Below are 15688 nucleotides of genomic sequence, written 5' to 3'. Positions count from 1 at the left end.
CGGGTTACAGACGCTTCAGGTTACAGACTCCTATAACCCAGAAATAGTACCTCGGGTTAAGAACTTTGCTTCAGGATGAGAACAGAAAACGCACGACGGCGCAGCGGCAGACCCCATTAGCTAAAGTGGTACCTCAGGTTAAAAACAGTTTTCAGTTAAGAACGGACCTCTGGAACGAATTAAGTTCTTAACCCAAGGTACTACTGTACAGATGCAGACTCAGAAAGATCTCTGCTGAAAAGGCTTTTTAGAAGAGGATGGTCTTCAGTAGGCATCAAAAAGGCAAAAGCAATGGTGCCTGTCTAATACGCAATTAGAATTCCAAAGGCCACCACACTAAAGATCCAATTTTTGTTTTGTATGGAAATCACCTACTGAAGAAAGAAGTGATCATACAGCAGGTGAGACAATCTTTCAGGTGTCTTGTACCAAGCTGCATAGGACTTTACACATTTGAACCAGCACCTTGAACTTAGCTTGGTAGCTAACTGAGAGGCAGTGCAATTCTCCCAGCAGTGGCCTAACATGGTGGCTATATCCTGCTCCAATGAGCGGTCAAGCCATTGCTTATTGCACTAGTTCCAAACCAACCTCCAGGACAGTCTTATATATAGCACATTGTAGTCATCCAACCTGGTGTTAACCAGGTTTCTGAACTATCCTGGTTCAGAAACAGCCATGGTTGTTATACTGGCTGAAGCTGGAAAAAAAGTATTCCTAGCCACTGATGTCACCAGGGTCTAAACAACAAAGATGGATTTAGGACTATAAATGACATGCATGGTAACCTTAGAACCTTAGTTTCACTTTCTGCTGTTTGTTTTATCTGTGAATGCTACTGACATTTATTATGATGTTTTAAGTTATTTATCCTTCAGTATGGTTTTATTGTTTATTGTGGGCCACTTTGGGACCTTCAGGTAAAGTGTGGATTATAAATACTTCAATGAATAAATAAAGCCATTTAAAAAGCAAGCTATTTCTGATTACTTATAGCCTCCTCTTAGGTATCTACATAGTTCTATATTAGTATTAGAAAGATGTTTAGGATATATGCCACAAAGAGGTGCATCTCAGCGCATCTGCACTAGTATTTTCAGCTATCTATATGTCTGAATGCAACACAAGAGACTTATCAGATTTCTTCTTGTATTGATAAATCTGCTAATCACGTGTTTAAAATTGGACTTTACCAACCCACATAGAATTGCCTACAGAAAAGTGAAAAAGCAATAAATGGATTTCAAAACTGCAATTCAGATGCATAAATTAACCTATTTTTTCTTGTTCTTAATAATAATAATAATAATAATAATAATAATAATAATAATGTGAGAATAACTTGCCTTGGCATTATGCAGGGCTTTCTATCATACCAGGAGGAAATAATTATTCTTTGAACAAAATTTCCTGTTGCCATGTAAAGCAGTGAGATTTGCTTGGAAGTGTCTGTTTCTGTTGTTATATTATTTTACTTATATATTTATTACTGCCTTCTGTTTGAATTTGAAAGCCCATGCATAAATGAACGATTGTACACTATGCATTCCAGGAGATGAGTTATACCTTCTCTTTTTAAAATGCACTATATCACTTCTTTTTTAAAAGGCACAACCTTTGTTGATTAATTGATAGTGACTTAAATATGAGTTTTTAAAAACTGTGTTCAGTTATAATTGTTCTCTGAGGCCCTAATATCACACAATAGGAAAATCTGAAACTGTTTAGGGAAGTCAGCAAACATTCTCAAGGAAACAAAGTCTGGAAACCTATGCTGACACTTGGGACTAAGCCCCACTGAGCTGAGTAGATAAACACAGGATTGTGCTGTAAGGTAGTTTGGGGTACTGAAAGTTAAAGTATAGATTTTATCTGTGCTGTGATTTCTAACTAATAGCTTCAAAAAAAGGATGGAGCTTCCATTGGTAAGCTTATTTGCTGTGGGAAAGATAGTGGTCAAAGGAAGCTGCTCTGAATTTTGGAATGTGAGAGTAAGTCCTTGAGGAGATGGATTAACAGACAGAGAGATGATGAGCCTGTCAGAGGTGCATGACAAATTCATTTATCACATGGACTGGCAATTTATCACATGCATATCAGTATGATTACAGAGAGATATGCACACAATCAGATTTCATATTACTTTTACCTTCACTCATAACTAAAAGCAGAATAATTCACCTTGGGTTGAGGTGGTACCCAATTCTTCTTGGAATCTTCAAGGTATAATACATCAGAACTGATGTCACAATTTTTAAATATATACACACACATGCATTTTACACTGTAGCCATGGAATATGAGGGAGAGGGATATAAGATTCTACTTTTTAGCATGTTAGCTATTGGGAGGTTAATTTGGAGTGTGCATATTTAGCACACTGATGTGTGTGCATAATCACTCCTAAACATACACCAGAAAAGTTCTTAGATTAAAAAAGTAAGAATTCTTGTAGTTTGAATTTTAGAATAAAATCTAATTTTAAGAAAAACAGCTCGGAAAAGGAATTGTGAAATCTAGAATATGTTAGCAAAACCTTTCTTCTTCATTATCTACTTTCTTCTTTTATCACTGCTTAGTATGTTTTTTTAAAACACTGACTCTCTTAAAGATGCACACCTGAATGGCAATCATTGGCCTCTACATTCAAATGTGCCATATGTGGTTAAAGATCTGGAACACATGGAGCTGCTTTCAGGGACATTTGTTCTGAAAATCTCTCCACCCATTGTTGCTGCATGTGGATACAGGGTAGATTCAAACAATTATGACTATGCTTGGTTTTTATTGCTGGAGATTATTTGTAAGGGATAATTTGTGACCTAACCCTGAAGCATCTTAGAGTCTGCTTCCGCTCATAATCTCTTCTATCATTGCAGTCCTGACCTTTCTAATGCTCCTTTTCACCCTTTTCCTGATCTATCCTGCAGAACATGGGAAGGAATTAAAATACAAGAGAGTAAATACAAACCCCATGCTCTTGTGTGGGAAAGCCAGGGAACATAACACAATTTCAGCAGAACAACAAAAGGTTGAAGTCTTTATTTAAGATGTCTCACAACATTTCAGAATAGATTTCTAATCTTTTTTATTTATTTATTTTGGCTAATAAACCCTTGTTTTAGGCCAAAGCACAAGCAAGCTTGCCTCTCAGTTTTATTGGCAATACAGCTGTTTTGGGACAATTAAAAATTACATAAAAGTTTAATGTGCTGCAGGCTGTTATGCTGATCACATCATGGAAATAGTAAAGTAGGTAATAAAATCCTTTTATTCAGAAATCATACTGATGCTAGTTTGCCACACGTGTTAACTATTTGGGAAATCATAATAGTGAGAAATGATGTGTTGGTTTTTAACATCCAGTACTTCTCTGCAAAAAATTGTATGCCCCCTTTCCTTTTTGCTGAAAACACAAATTTAGACACACCCTGAATGATTTTATCTTTGCTTCTAAGGACCTAACAGGGGATACATGACTGCCATGAACCGATGTCTCCCCCACATGTCTGCCCAACAGCAACCCATAAATGTAATGTATGATGGAATGTCAACAGCACTTTTAGCATCTCCCTATTTCATTCCAGTTAACTAGCTCCTGCTTGCAAGGGACATGGAAACACTGGGTGTGATTATATCAAGTTTCACTTGACTAGGGGTTTAAAATATTTCTATCATCAAGGCCCCACCCCCCACCCCCAGAGAATGCTGAAAATCATTGAGTCCTACCAGCCACAAAATGGTGGCAAAGAGATGGAGCTGGTCATAACAGGGTTCACAGCCAAGCTCTTTATCCATTGTAGTGTGTGGTCCTGACACTGGGCAATTGCGACAGTTAGGGATTCTGATGGTTTACCACCCATCTCACTGCCTAGCAGTCTTCCTGCCTGAGCTGACAGGGCTGGGCTTGGAGGCTGGGTTGTGCACTCCTAGACTGCTGGTTTTGGGGGACTTCAACATCCATGCTGAGGCAACAGCCTTTGGGGTGGCTCAAGACTTCATGGCTGCCATGAAAACCATGAGTCTGTCCCAACATGTCACCAGCACATGTGGCAGGCCACTCTCTGGACCTTGTTTACTCAACTGGACAGGAAGAAGGTGATCTGAAAGTGGGGGATATTGACATCAGTCACCGAGTGGCAGTGAAGGAAGCAAAGAAAGCATTCTCTGCTGCCTCCCCTTACTATGCATTCCAGTAGAGCTTTTCAGAGCAGTGCAGTGCCTCTTACAATCTGGCCTGAAGGAGGTGGTAGAACTGACAGCAGCTTGCTCTGACTTGTTTGCAAAGCACAATGAGGACATCCACCAGGATTTTGACTCCGCTGCTACAGCAGATTAATCTCAAGGGGTGTCCAGAGCACTTAGTCCTGTTGTGTTGGATGTGTTTCAATTAGCAAGGCTCAAGGATGTGGACATTGTGCTTGGATCCATCAGGACGATGACCACTTGAGCCCCTCTTGGCTGATAATAACTAGCAGGGAGGGAACATCTGGCTGGGCCAGGGAGGTGATAAATGCCTCCTTGCAAGAGGGGGTGGTCCCTGCTTGCTTGAAGGAGGCAGTGGTAAAACCACTCCTCAATAAATCCTCCCCGGTCTCATAAAATAAAAGTAACTACCCGCCAGTTGCTAATCTCCCAGAGGGTGTTGCTTGGGGCGTGTTCTTTGGCCCCATGGAGCCTTCAATGTGGGCTTCCTCAGGGTTCTATTTTATCCCCTATGCTGTTTAGCATCTTCATGAAACTGTTGAGTGGAGTTATCCAGAGGTCTGGAATACATTGTCAGCAATATGCTGATGAAACAGAGCTCTACTTCTCCTTTACATCTGCAGGTGTGGCAGTCGAAGTGCTGGACCATTGTCTTGCCTCAGCAATGGACTAGATAAGAAGCCAACAAACTGAAGCTCAATCCAGGTAAGACTGAGGAACTATTTGTGGGCGGTTCCCTAGACCAGATGGATGGGAGGTGCCTGTTCTTGATGGGGTTACACTTCCTCTGAAGGAACAGGTATGTAGATTGGGGGTACTGCTGGATCCTTTGCTGTTGCTTGAGGCTTAGGTGGCCTCAGTGGTGTAGAGTGCCTTTCATCAGCTTCGGCTGGTGGCCCAGCTGTGCACCTATCTGGAACAGGGGTATTCTAACTACTGTTTCCTATGCTCTGGTAACCTCTAGGTTAGATAACTGCAACACATTATATGTAGGGCTTCCTCTGAAGACAGTTTGTAAACTTCAGCTGATGCAAAATTTGGCCATCAGGCAAGACAGTCTAAGCATATTACATCAATCCTGGTTCGACTGCACTGGCTGCCAATTAATTTCTGGGCCCAATTCAAAGTGCTGGTTTTGATTTATAAAACCTTAAATGGCTCAGAACTTCAATACCTCAAGGATCACCTATCTCCATAGGAACCTACCCCGACCCTGCAATGATAATCTGAGGCCCTTCTTCATGTGCCTCCTCCACATGAGTCTGAAGGTTGGAAACATGGCTCAGTTTGTGGAATGTTCTCCCCACAGAGGTTCAGTTGGGGCCTTCATTATACACCTGGCTGGGTAACATCCTATACCCTTTTAAATGTGTCTGGGGGACGGGGTTATTGGTTTGTGAGGTTTTTTTGCACTAGTTTTTGTTGTGCATTTTATGCTTTTCTCTTGTATTTTTATGTTGTGAACTGCCCTGAGATCTATGGTTGAAGGGCAGTATACAAATTTAATAAATAATAATGAATACTATTAATATTCATTCTTTGATTTAAAAGCTGTATCCATCTGAAGCACTCTAGGCTTTTCCCTAAAAACCCACAATGTGAAACCTGACAGGAACATTTAGAAGTATTTCATTATTTTATTTTATTTTATTTTACTTTACTTACCATTGTATTAAACATCTGTATCAAGATATGCCACTACTTTAAATATCTAGTAAAACTACACTACTACTTTATATAGCTAAGATTTTAAAAGCAAAAGCCACAATCCTGAATGATATAAGGATATGGATTAAGCTTTTGATACTTCCGAATGTGGTTTAAGAGCACTTGCTACTCTTTGAATAGCTGTCGTTCCAAATCCCCCAAACTGCTTTTTAGATTTTAACTTAAGAAGCATTGGAAGGGAGGGTTGTTTCTAAGAGCAGCTTTAAAAGAAGATGTTATGAGCACACAGTAGTGTCTTTCTCAGATGTTAAAATCTGGGACCAGCAGTTACCCCGGCACTGCATTCATGGTTTTCTCTGAGTGCTTGACAGAAACTTCTGCTAAGAAGGCATGGGCTCTAATTGGGCTAACAGAGAGATAATGTACGTGCAGTTACCATTACGCTTCCATGAAACCATGCTACAGTGACCGTCTAACTTGCTTGCTAGCTTGAGACAGGAAAACAGCAGGAGCAGCTGCATCAGCACTCTGCACCCTGGAAGCAATATAAAGCACTATGGTGGTTGCCTAACTCAGCAACAGGGAGGGTAGGAAAGAAGCCAAATAGGACAAGGTGAGCAAAGCAAAACTGCAAAACCGCCTCCCTGGTAACTTGCAAGGGTGATGTAAAAGATAAACAATCTAATCATCACAGATATCAATAAACTAAACTTATCTTGCAATCTGTTTTGTTAGATAATTGTAATTCTAATGTTCTAACGTCTGCTTTGAAAATCATAAGTCAAGAAAGACCCAAACAAACTGCACGTTAGTAAGTTTAAACCAATGTAGTTTTGTTATCGTAACACACATACATAAATTGTATGAATACTAATGTAAGAACGGAGTTCTTTGTGACGCTTTATTCTCTCAGACATTAACAAGCTTACCTCTCTCAGTACTGGGTCAGTTATTGAATTGAGATTGACAGCTCCTTCATAGGTCAAATAGTAGAACACATTTAGAGATCTGACAGCCTCAGGCCCTTGCTGTTTGTAGCCAAAAATCAGATCAATCCACTGGTGGAGCTGGCAGGAAACAAATTCGCTCTCCAAGGCCTGCAAAAGAACACAATGCTGTTTATGTAGCTTCTTATTTCCTGACTGCTTATAATGAAACAGTTAAAATACATAATTGGTTTGGAAAAAATATGTTTCACAAAGGCAGAGTTAGTGCAACAGTAAACCATGGCTTAGTGCATGGCTAGGCAAACTAAGGCCTGGGGGCCAGATCCAGCCCAATCGCCTTCTAAATCCCGCACGCGGATAGTCTGGGAATCAGCGTGTTTTTACATGAGTTTTAAAAACATGAGTGTTTTTACTTAAAATGCATCTCTGGGTTATTTATGGGGCCTGCCTGGTGTTTTACATGAGTAGAATGTGTGCTTTTATTTAAAATGCATCTCTGGGTTATTTGTGGGGCATAGGAATTCGTTCATTTTCTTCTTCTTCAAAATATAGTCCGGCCCCCCACAAGGTCTGAGGGACAGTGGACCAGCCCCCTGCTGACAAAGTTTGCTGACCCCTGGCTTAGTGCTAAGTGGATGAGTCTCAATGAGCCCAGGCAAAGCATCAGGCCATTCTGTGCAAATGTTGATCATGGCTCATATTGTCTTTTAAACCTTAACTATGATTCATAGTTAAAGCAACAGTTTTTTTGGGGGGTGGGGGTGGGTAATATCAAAAACCATAATAATTTTATTAAAAGGGCTATATAAAGTTCCCTGGAATGACTCTAAACAAAGGCCTGCAGCAGAGCTCCTAGTGCAAAGGAAGAAAAGCAGAATGAATGGTTTAAATATGTTTTGATGACTTTACATTAATCGGAGATCCCAAACCACCATTAGCATCAGTTCAGCTTCTTTATTAAGAATGCACGTGCCTGTTTCTATTATTATTAATTTAATAGTCCTGTCTATTAAAAGTGCTTTACAAAACCTGTTTTCAGCCATTTCTGAAACTCCTGCTGAATCTCATTTTACAGATGGGGAACTGAGCCTGAGAGTGACATGATCAAGGCAGCCTAGTGAATGATGGCTGAGAGAAGCTTTAATCCCAGGTGTCTCATATCCAAATACTACCCCTGCTGCTGGGCCATGTTGACTCTGGTATAGTCCAAGACAATCTACTCTGTTTCTACTTGTCAACAAATTTCTATCAACATTTGTACAACTCTGACCACAATGTAGAGAATCTCCTATATACGTATGTGTGCATGTACAATATGCATTATCAGAGCATTCAAAGTTCTTTATGCATTTCATTGCAAATGAGTCCTGGAAACCAGGGAATATGAATCAGGCCTATCTAGTCAATAGTCAGATATGCCCCAGTGTGTAACAGCAAGTTGAATGGAGCTACCTAGTTGGTGAAATTATTGGGAAACCTTTGTATGAAGGCATTTGGGATAAATGTATAGGAGCATTCATTCTGCAAGAGTGGATAACCTACAAGTGTGACAGTTTAAAGTTATCAAGGCTATAGTTATCAACTACATATATGGCAAACATTTGTCAGTATTTGTTACTAAAAACAGACCACAGTATACTCTAATGATTATTAGGGGGGGAGGAGTAAAAATACTGCAGCATTTTGATGCAAGATCAGCTATGCAATAATGTATTGTCTTTTGGGGTTAAGAAGTGCAGATGAAACAATGTAAAGGAAAAGGTCATTTTTATAATTTACAGAGATTAAGCAAGGCTTCCTTTTCAAGGAAATGTCTAATTTAAACTGGGAAATTTACTCAAACCCTGAGAAACTAGTCTGCAGTGTGCATACAGAAATGATTGGTTAGTTTCATTAACTGATGCCTGAAGAAACATTTAAATTGACACATAAAAACAGCAATTGTCTTAATTTGTGTGGTGCACTTCGCACAAAAGCCCTAAATATGTTCAAATTAGAGCAAGCTGCTTGATTGTCACTGCAATCTCATGTCATGTTAATGCATGACAAACATTAAACCATACACTTAAATGGCAATTTATATCATTTAAATGTTTACTGCCTGAGCAACTCATCACTCATTTAAATGTGATTTTCTGACAGCTAATTTCAGTTAATTTTCCTCTATTCACTTAATTAGAACTTTCAATCAAGAAAAGGCCTATCCATATCTTCATGTTCATATCATTTTTTTCATTTACAAGCCCAGTTAGTGGATTGCTAGAAACATCTTTTATAATGGATGACTAGACAGTATATCAAGTAACTCTTCTCTTCCACCCAGCCACCAAAAAATGACCATATGGGAAAATTCTTCAATACATATGCCTACCAGGAAAGCTGCCCTTATTTATGAAAGCAATACTCTGGCTCGTACAAAACCTTTCCAAAACACACATGCACAATTAAAACGATAAAGAACAACTGATCCAATTAAATATTAATGATTTCAAAATTGTTTAATAAGTTGAAAACTGTGAGAATTATCACAAGTGTCTCCATATCAGTATACTCGGTGCTATAAAGTCCCATAAGGCTCAACAAATGACAATCGTGTGAATTAAATTTTTATTGCTTTCTTTCTAGAAACATTCAATTTCTCTTATAGCTACTTCTTCTAGAATAAAAAGAAGAAATAGGAAGATAGATTTGCATCCAAAATGAACATGCATACGGCTTGCTGTACTCTAAAACCCTTGATTATATACCAATATACATTAAAATATTGTGGTAGAAATACATAAATTCAATGAGGCCGAATAACTATTCTGATATCTTTCTGCAGTCATGTCAAATTACAAATCATGTATATTTAGTAAACCTTTAGAAGCAAAATAAAACCACCCCACCGGCTCAGAACATGTACATAGTGGAGTGTTGGTGATTTATTTAATCTTTTGCCTAACGAAGTTTGCATAAACGGGTGCTTTGAGTCTAAATATACACACTGCAATCCTATACACGTGTACTGAAAAATAAGTCCTATTGAGTTCAATGCATCTTATTATTAGGTGGGTATAGGATTTCAGTCTATGTTTACAAGAGTAAGAAAATGAAATAGCCCTGAAATTTAATTGTAATTTACCTTTCAAGATATTTCTAACATATTTGCCATTGTGTATAAATGTGATGGTTAATTTCTCCCATGCAATTGTGATACCTCAACATAAAGTGACTGAATAAAACAGCAATATTCAAAACTACGATATATATGGTCAGAGACCTTTTGTAAACCGTTGTAAATAAGGTAACAAACTGTGGAAGCAGATGATAAGAATTTCGGACAAATGGGAAAATATTTAAAAGCAGGATAATGGCTATTGCAACCTAGATATAATATAAATCCCAGATAGGCATTAGACATTGCCCTATAAAACAAACTGTCAAATATGCAGTCTATAATGCTTGTGTACGTAAAAATCTTACGTATAGCAATTTCTCTCTGTTTCTCTCTCAAACTATGGAGTTCAGTTTATTCATTTAAGATCACTCAAAGCTTCCGAGGCAGACATTGCTCATTAAAGCTACAGTTAAATACGGTGTGCAACTAGGGGATACTAAACTCCTTTCCCATCGCTGCTCTTAAACCCTAACCAATCAATTGTTAGTGCTCCCAAAGCAGACAGGATGCATCATTTACACCCTATATATGCTCTGAGAAAATTTCGTGAAAAAGAAAATCCACTAAAACACCCAACACAGTACTATTATATTCTGCTCTATTGAGTTATTGTAAAATAAATCAGAGGCTAATGCCCAATTGTTAAGGATCAAATAAGACCACGAGAGGACTGCCATGGAAAGCCACACACAAATTGTCAATTCAGTCCTGTGGGACTCATATAAGCCTTGACAAACTGTCTTGGGGCTGATATCTATTTTTTTAATGAGATCTATTAGACCAAGACTAAAACACTTGAGATATGCTAAAAAGTACAATATACAGATGTCAAACACAAACACCTATTAGTAACTTTCATTTATCCAGTCACAAAGCAGATATGCTCCAGGATTCCCTTAATATCAAAGCTAAGATGCTGCAAAGGTAAAGTCCCAATTGCTCATAAATATTCTAAGTGCAATTCTAAGGCACTATTAAAGTACACTACTCAAATTCAAGAAAATAGGTACTGTATATTAATAGACTCGGTCTTTTGTTTCGAAGAAAAAGTAAAATGTTGTAATATAAGTAGATCTTTCATATATTTAAACAGCATTAGGGTTTAATAAAGGATGATAAATCATGTCTTGCTTGAAATTTAGCTTTTGTAGCATTAGTACTTTATTATCAACAAAATACATGTGTGTGTATAAATATATAATTTGTCTCTTACTGCATGCACACTCTCTCATTTTAAATCACCTTAAGACAATAGTTTTGGGATATTTATCATAGCTCTTTTTTAGTAAAACAAAACATAGACTTACCTTGTTTCCTGGAATGAATATCTGACATCATATACAAAATATTAAAACCAGGGCACTTTCTGTACTGTACATAGTCCAGCAGAATCCAATGACTATCAATAAAATTCATCATGTGTGTCTATGAGGTGGTCTATATAAATACAGTATTTTGGTGGGCTTTATGTTCTTGCAATTTTGCACACCCAAAATCGTAAGATAAACCTGATACCATTTCAGAGTTCTTAGGAAGTAGTTTTTAAATATATAAAACCTATATATTTCCTAAAGACATGAGCTAAAATAATCTTATACAAAAAAACAGAATTTAAGGAATGTGCAGGAAAAAACTGAACAGGAAAAGAAAAACAGTAACTAGTTTCAAGACTTAAAATTCTGTTCTTTCGCTTCAAATGCACATCCCTTTTCTTAAGGACTATATAAATTTGACGACCACATTATACTATGGGCAACAAACAAAATTTAAAAATCAAGCAGTCTGTTATGTTTGCATGTGCTGGATTTCAAACACTAGCAGTAATGTTTCCTTAACACTGATGTATGACCTTTCTAATTTACAACGATGAAGGCTGTTTTTTTCGGTCCTAATTAGAACCATTTCAAATTTTCCTGTTAAATATATGATAAAAAGTCCTTTCAACTAAAAAAAAATAAAATTCTGGAGTTTCTTTTCCATGTCAGCTTTGTTCCAATCAAAATATGCTTTGAATTAAATGATTTTGATTGAATATGTGGATCACATTCCCTTCTAAGATTTAAATTCCGAAAAGGAAAAGTTTAGACTGTTCAAACAAAGCAAGAGCAGCCACTTTGCAGAAAGCTATTCACGTTTACGAAGACTGACAAATTGTTTGTGTGCACCAATAGGTCTAGTCTCTTCAATAGTTACCAGATTTCCTCTCTTCTTAATAAGAAATTAACTCTTAAAATACTGGCTTTGTTTTGGACATCTAGAAGTAAATATGCAAGAGGGGACTATATAAAGAAAAAGACAACACAGACACATTAATGACAGCAGCTTCCTACCTGTTACATTTATATGAATTTGTCCAAAAAAATAAATGGTATTTGCTAACATTTATTTTGTTTTGTTTCTAATTTATTCCTGATATAAACCATCACTTGCAGTAACAACCTAGGTGGTAAATAGTATGCCTCGTAGAGTATACATTTTATCAGACTGTTTTGGTGTTCTTTAAATATACAATGTGGTGTGATTCTATACATATAGTGACTATTCAGTTGACATTAGCATTCTATGTAGTTATTTTTCTTTATTCCTAAAAACCCGAGGGATGAGGAATAGTACAATGGGGAAGCATAAGAACAGGAACATTATGGAACATGTTGGACTTATTCATTATTTAGAAAGAAAGTATGCACGTATATAATGCTAAGGAAAGTGTTTAAATCAGACTTCCACCAAAAGGTTCATTGCATTCTGATGCTATTTACTAAGGAGTCAATCTCCCTTGAACAGAAGGAAAAGAATAAAGACTAAAATGCTTTGCTTGTGTTTACATATTGTGATTTGAGGACCCAATCCCCGCTTGGGGAATAAAGACACGTGGACACAGAATGTAAGGTTAATGGGTAAGGTAAAGGCCACAACTTTATTGACTTGAAGAAAATGTGTGTGCAATGGTGGGGATGCCTGGCGCGGCTGCGTTTGAGCAACAAACCACGCCCCTGCCGAGCTTCCCTATTGGGTGCCCAACCGGGGAGGGGCGTGGCGCCAGCCCTGGAGCATGACGCAGGAATCGTCTCCCGCTCACAATCCTTTCCCTCCTGGGAGTAGGAAAGGCTTTGTAGAAAGCACTAGCCTGCATATCAAAAGAGAATAGCCTGCACATTTGTAAACAGGATGAAAACTGCCACACACTCTGTACCATGACTGGGCATCTACTCAAATGAAGCAAAATGTCCACACTAGAGCCTAAAAAGTTCTGCCCTGTACTCATCGCAGATCATTCTCACAAAACCTTTACCTCTCTCATCAATGGATCCCACCCTACCTCTTTTGTTTGCTAACAACTCAGTTTCTGAATTCTCCTACCTGGTCCAAATGCATATTTTATTTCTCTGATTTAATAGGGAGGGACCTTAGCTCAGTGTTAGTGCATATCCAAATATGCTTAGATTCAGTAACTAACATTTCCAATTAAAGACTCCTGCCTGAGCGGCTCTGCCAGTCCCAGGAAACAATAATAGTAGGCTAGCCAGTTCAGTGGTCTGACTGTATGGCACCTATGTGTGCCCACACAATGCTGATGTTAACAAGGCAACTTTCTTTCCCTTACTTGCTTTCATACAGATATTTTGGACTACAACTCCCATCATCTCTGCACAGTGTCCATACTGGTTGAGGCTGATGGGAATTATAATCCACAAATCTGGAAGGTGTCAGGTTGGGAAAGACTGATTTACATAGCAAATTTCCCATGCTAAAAATATTTAAAATGCATTCTCAGCAAAATGCATTCTCTTTACAAAATCCTGGAAGGTAGGCCAGTACTATCTTAAAAAATCTAACCTATAAAGCCAAGCTTTGATACTGATCATTTGGGAATGTACTGCAATGTGCAGCAAATAAATGAACAAGTCTATACCCACCATGTACTATGTCCTGGATAAACTCTGGGTAACTCTATCAATAATAATTTTTTTAAAAAAAATAAATGTTTATTGAGGTTTTACAAAACAAAAAAGTCATCATTTCAAATAAATCAATCAATCAGATAAAGCCCAAACAAAAAACAAAGAACAGAAAAACAAGAAAAAATACACAATTAACAAGAAAAGAAAAAGAAGAAAAAAGAAGAATCCACTTTTAAATTTCCAAATTCCATATCCCTCTGTTAAAGCCATAGAACATAATTCCCAATATACTGGTAATCTAGGACAGTGCTTTTTTGTTTTTGTTTTTTAAAAAGGAGCCAGGACTCTTGTTAAAAGTGTTGTGGGTGCTAGTACAAAATGGCTGCCATGGGCAGCAAAAAAAGAAGTGATGGTACTCTATACAGGTGAGTACCATCACAAAAAAGCACTGGTCTCAGAATATAATAATACAGAGACAAACAATTGTTTAATATCCTGAATATTTCTTTGTAATTCATCGCTCTGACTTTAAACAGCAGTTTGTATCATCATGAAAGCATTAGGAAAATTTACAAACTTGATTTCAGCATCCACAGTGAAAATTCACCAAGCATACCATAACATAAACTATTAAAAACTGTTAGGCTCAATCTGAATATGCCCCAATAAAATGCATATTGTTCCTTGAAGATAGAATTTAATGAGTTTGATCTGCAAGGAACAATCATTTCTGCAAAAATCCCATCCATTTCTTTTACTGTCATCCATGTGTTGGCCCACTCAAGGGTTGATCTTAAGTATTCCACCCACCACTCATTTTCTCCCCAACTGATGTGTGTCTAGCTTTCTGATACTGGCTTCATTCTTTCCTGAGAGAAATGTGGTTCAACTCTCAACTCCCCATCCCCAAGACCACATTCTGGGTCTTAGAGCCAGATGTTTCAGTACAACAATACTGCTGATGGCTGCTTCCCTCTGCCTGTCCTGATATATCATGAATATATGATATATTACTTATTGTTACAGATGAGTTAACAAATACACCAGCTAAAATCTGTCTTGATACAAAGTGATGCCATGGTTTAATTCAAAGCCTCTGTATATGGCTGTATAGCAATTAAGACTACAGGGTACCAGGCAGTACAGAGTGCCGGAAGCTCCGGGTTCTATCCATTTTATAAATGAGTTTCATATCATGATTTTAATCTTGCCCCCCCCCCCCCGGAGAATGCAAAACGGGCCAGTTCAGATCCATCTAATAGGCTTCACTTCAGTTACAAAACTTTTACTGGCTTGAAACAAAACTGGAGACCTTTCGAGTCACAGCTGGACCCAAACACATGCATACATTCGAAAATTGCACAAAGTCCCTGACTGGAATAAAGTAGTCCAGTGAGTAAGGAAGAGGACTGTGCTGTCAGCTATGGGTTGATGCCATTCAGCGAATAGAAGAAAAACATCTGTCCGGATCGCAATTGTGTAAATCATGAAATACGGGTGTTTTTGCCTTAGCAAGCAAAGCAAAAGGCCAGCTAAATAACATCTCCTCATGCTGCTATGTCTTTATATGAGTAAAAAGCAGACAGTAAGGCAAGAGTTAATTGGAAGGGAGGAGTGTTGTCTGGGGAGGGAGGCTAACAGAGAGTTAATCAGGGATCACATCCAGAGCCAGGCATGGATAAGCCTCACTAATGAGGCTCAAGTACCCTGCAGTGGCTTTCAAACCTAACTGGCTTCAAACGATGCCACCCCATGACAGAATGCAGCTAGCCATACGAAGAGAGTGATTAGAATAAATGACTACA

The 15688-nt window shown here is 38.0% G+C and overlaps 1 protein-coding gene across 8 annotated transcripts in view; it reads right to left on the bottom strand.

Moving 5' to 3' along the window:
• The window catches only part of LRBA (LPS responsive beige-like anchor protein), a 361620-nt gene that overhangs the window by 41815 nt on the left and 304117 nt on the right, over nucleotides 1-15688 (bottom strand). For all 8 annotated transcript variants that reach the window (XM_053403139.1, XM_053403142.1, XM_053403140.1 and 5 more), the window contains one exon: nucleotides 6804-6971. In XM_053403139.1, the coding sequence (XP_053259114.1) occupies nucleotides 6804-6971 (168 nt within the window). The remainder of the gene's footprint in view (nucleotides 1-6803; nucleotides 6972-15688) is intronic.

This window comes from Podarcis raffonei, chromosome 9 (genome assembly GCF_027172205.1).
Source record: "Podarcis raffonei isolate rPodRaf1 chromosome 9, rPodRaf1.pri, whole genome shotgun sequence".
NCBI lineage: Eukaryota > Metazoa > Chordata > Lepidosauria > Squamata > Lacertidae > Podarcis > Podarcis raffonei.
The sequence above is the reverse complement of the archived record's forward strand: the minus strand, read 5'-3'. Positions and strand labels throughout refer to the sequence as shown.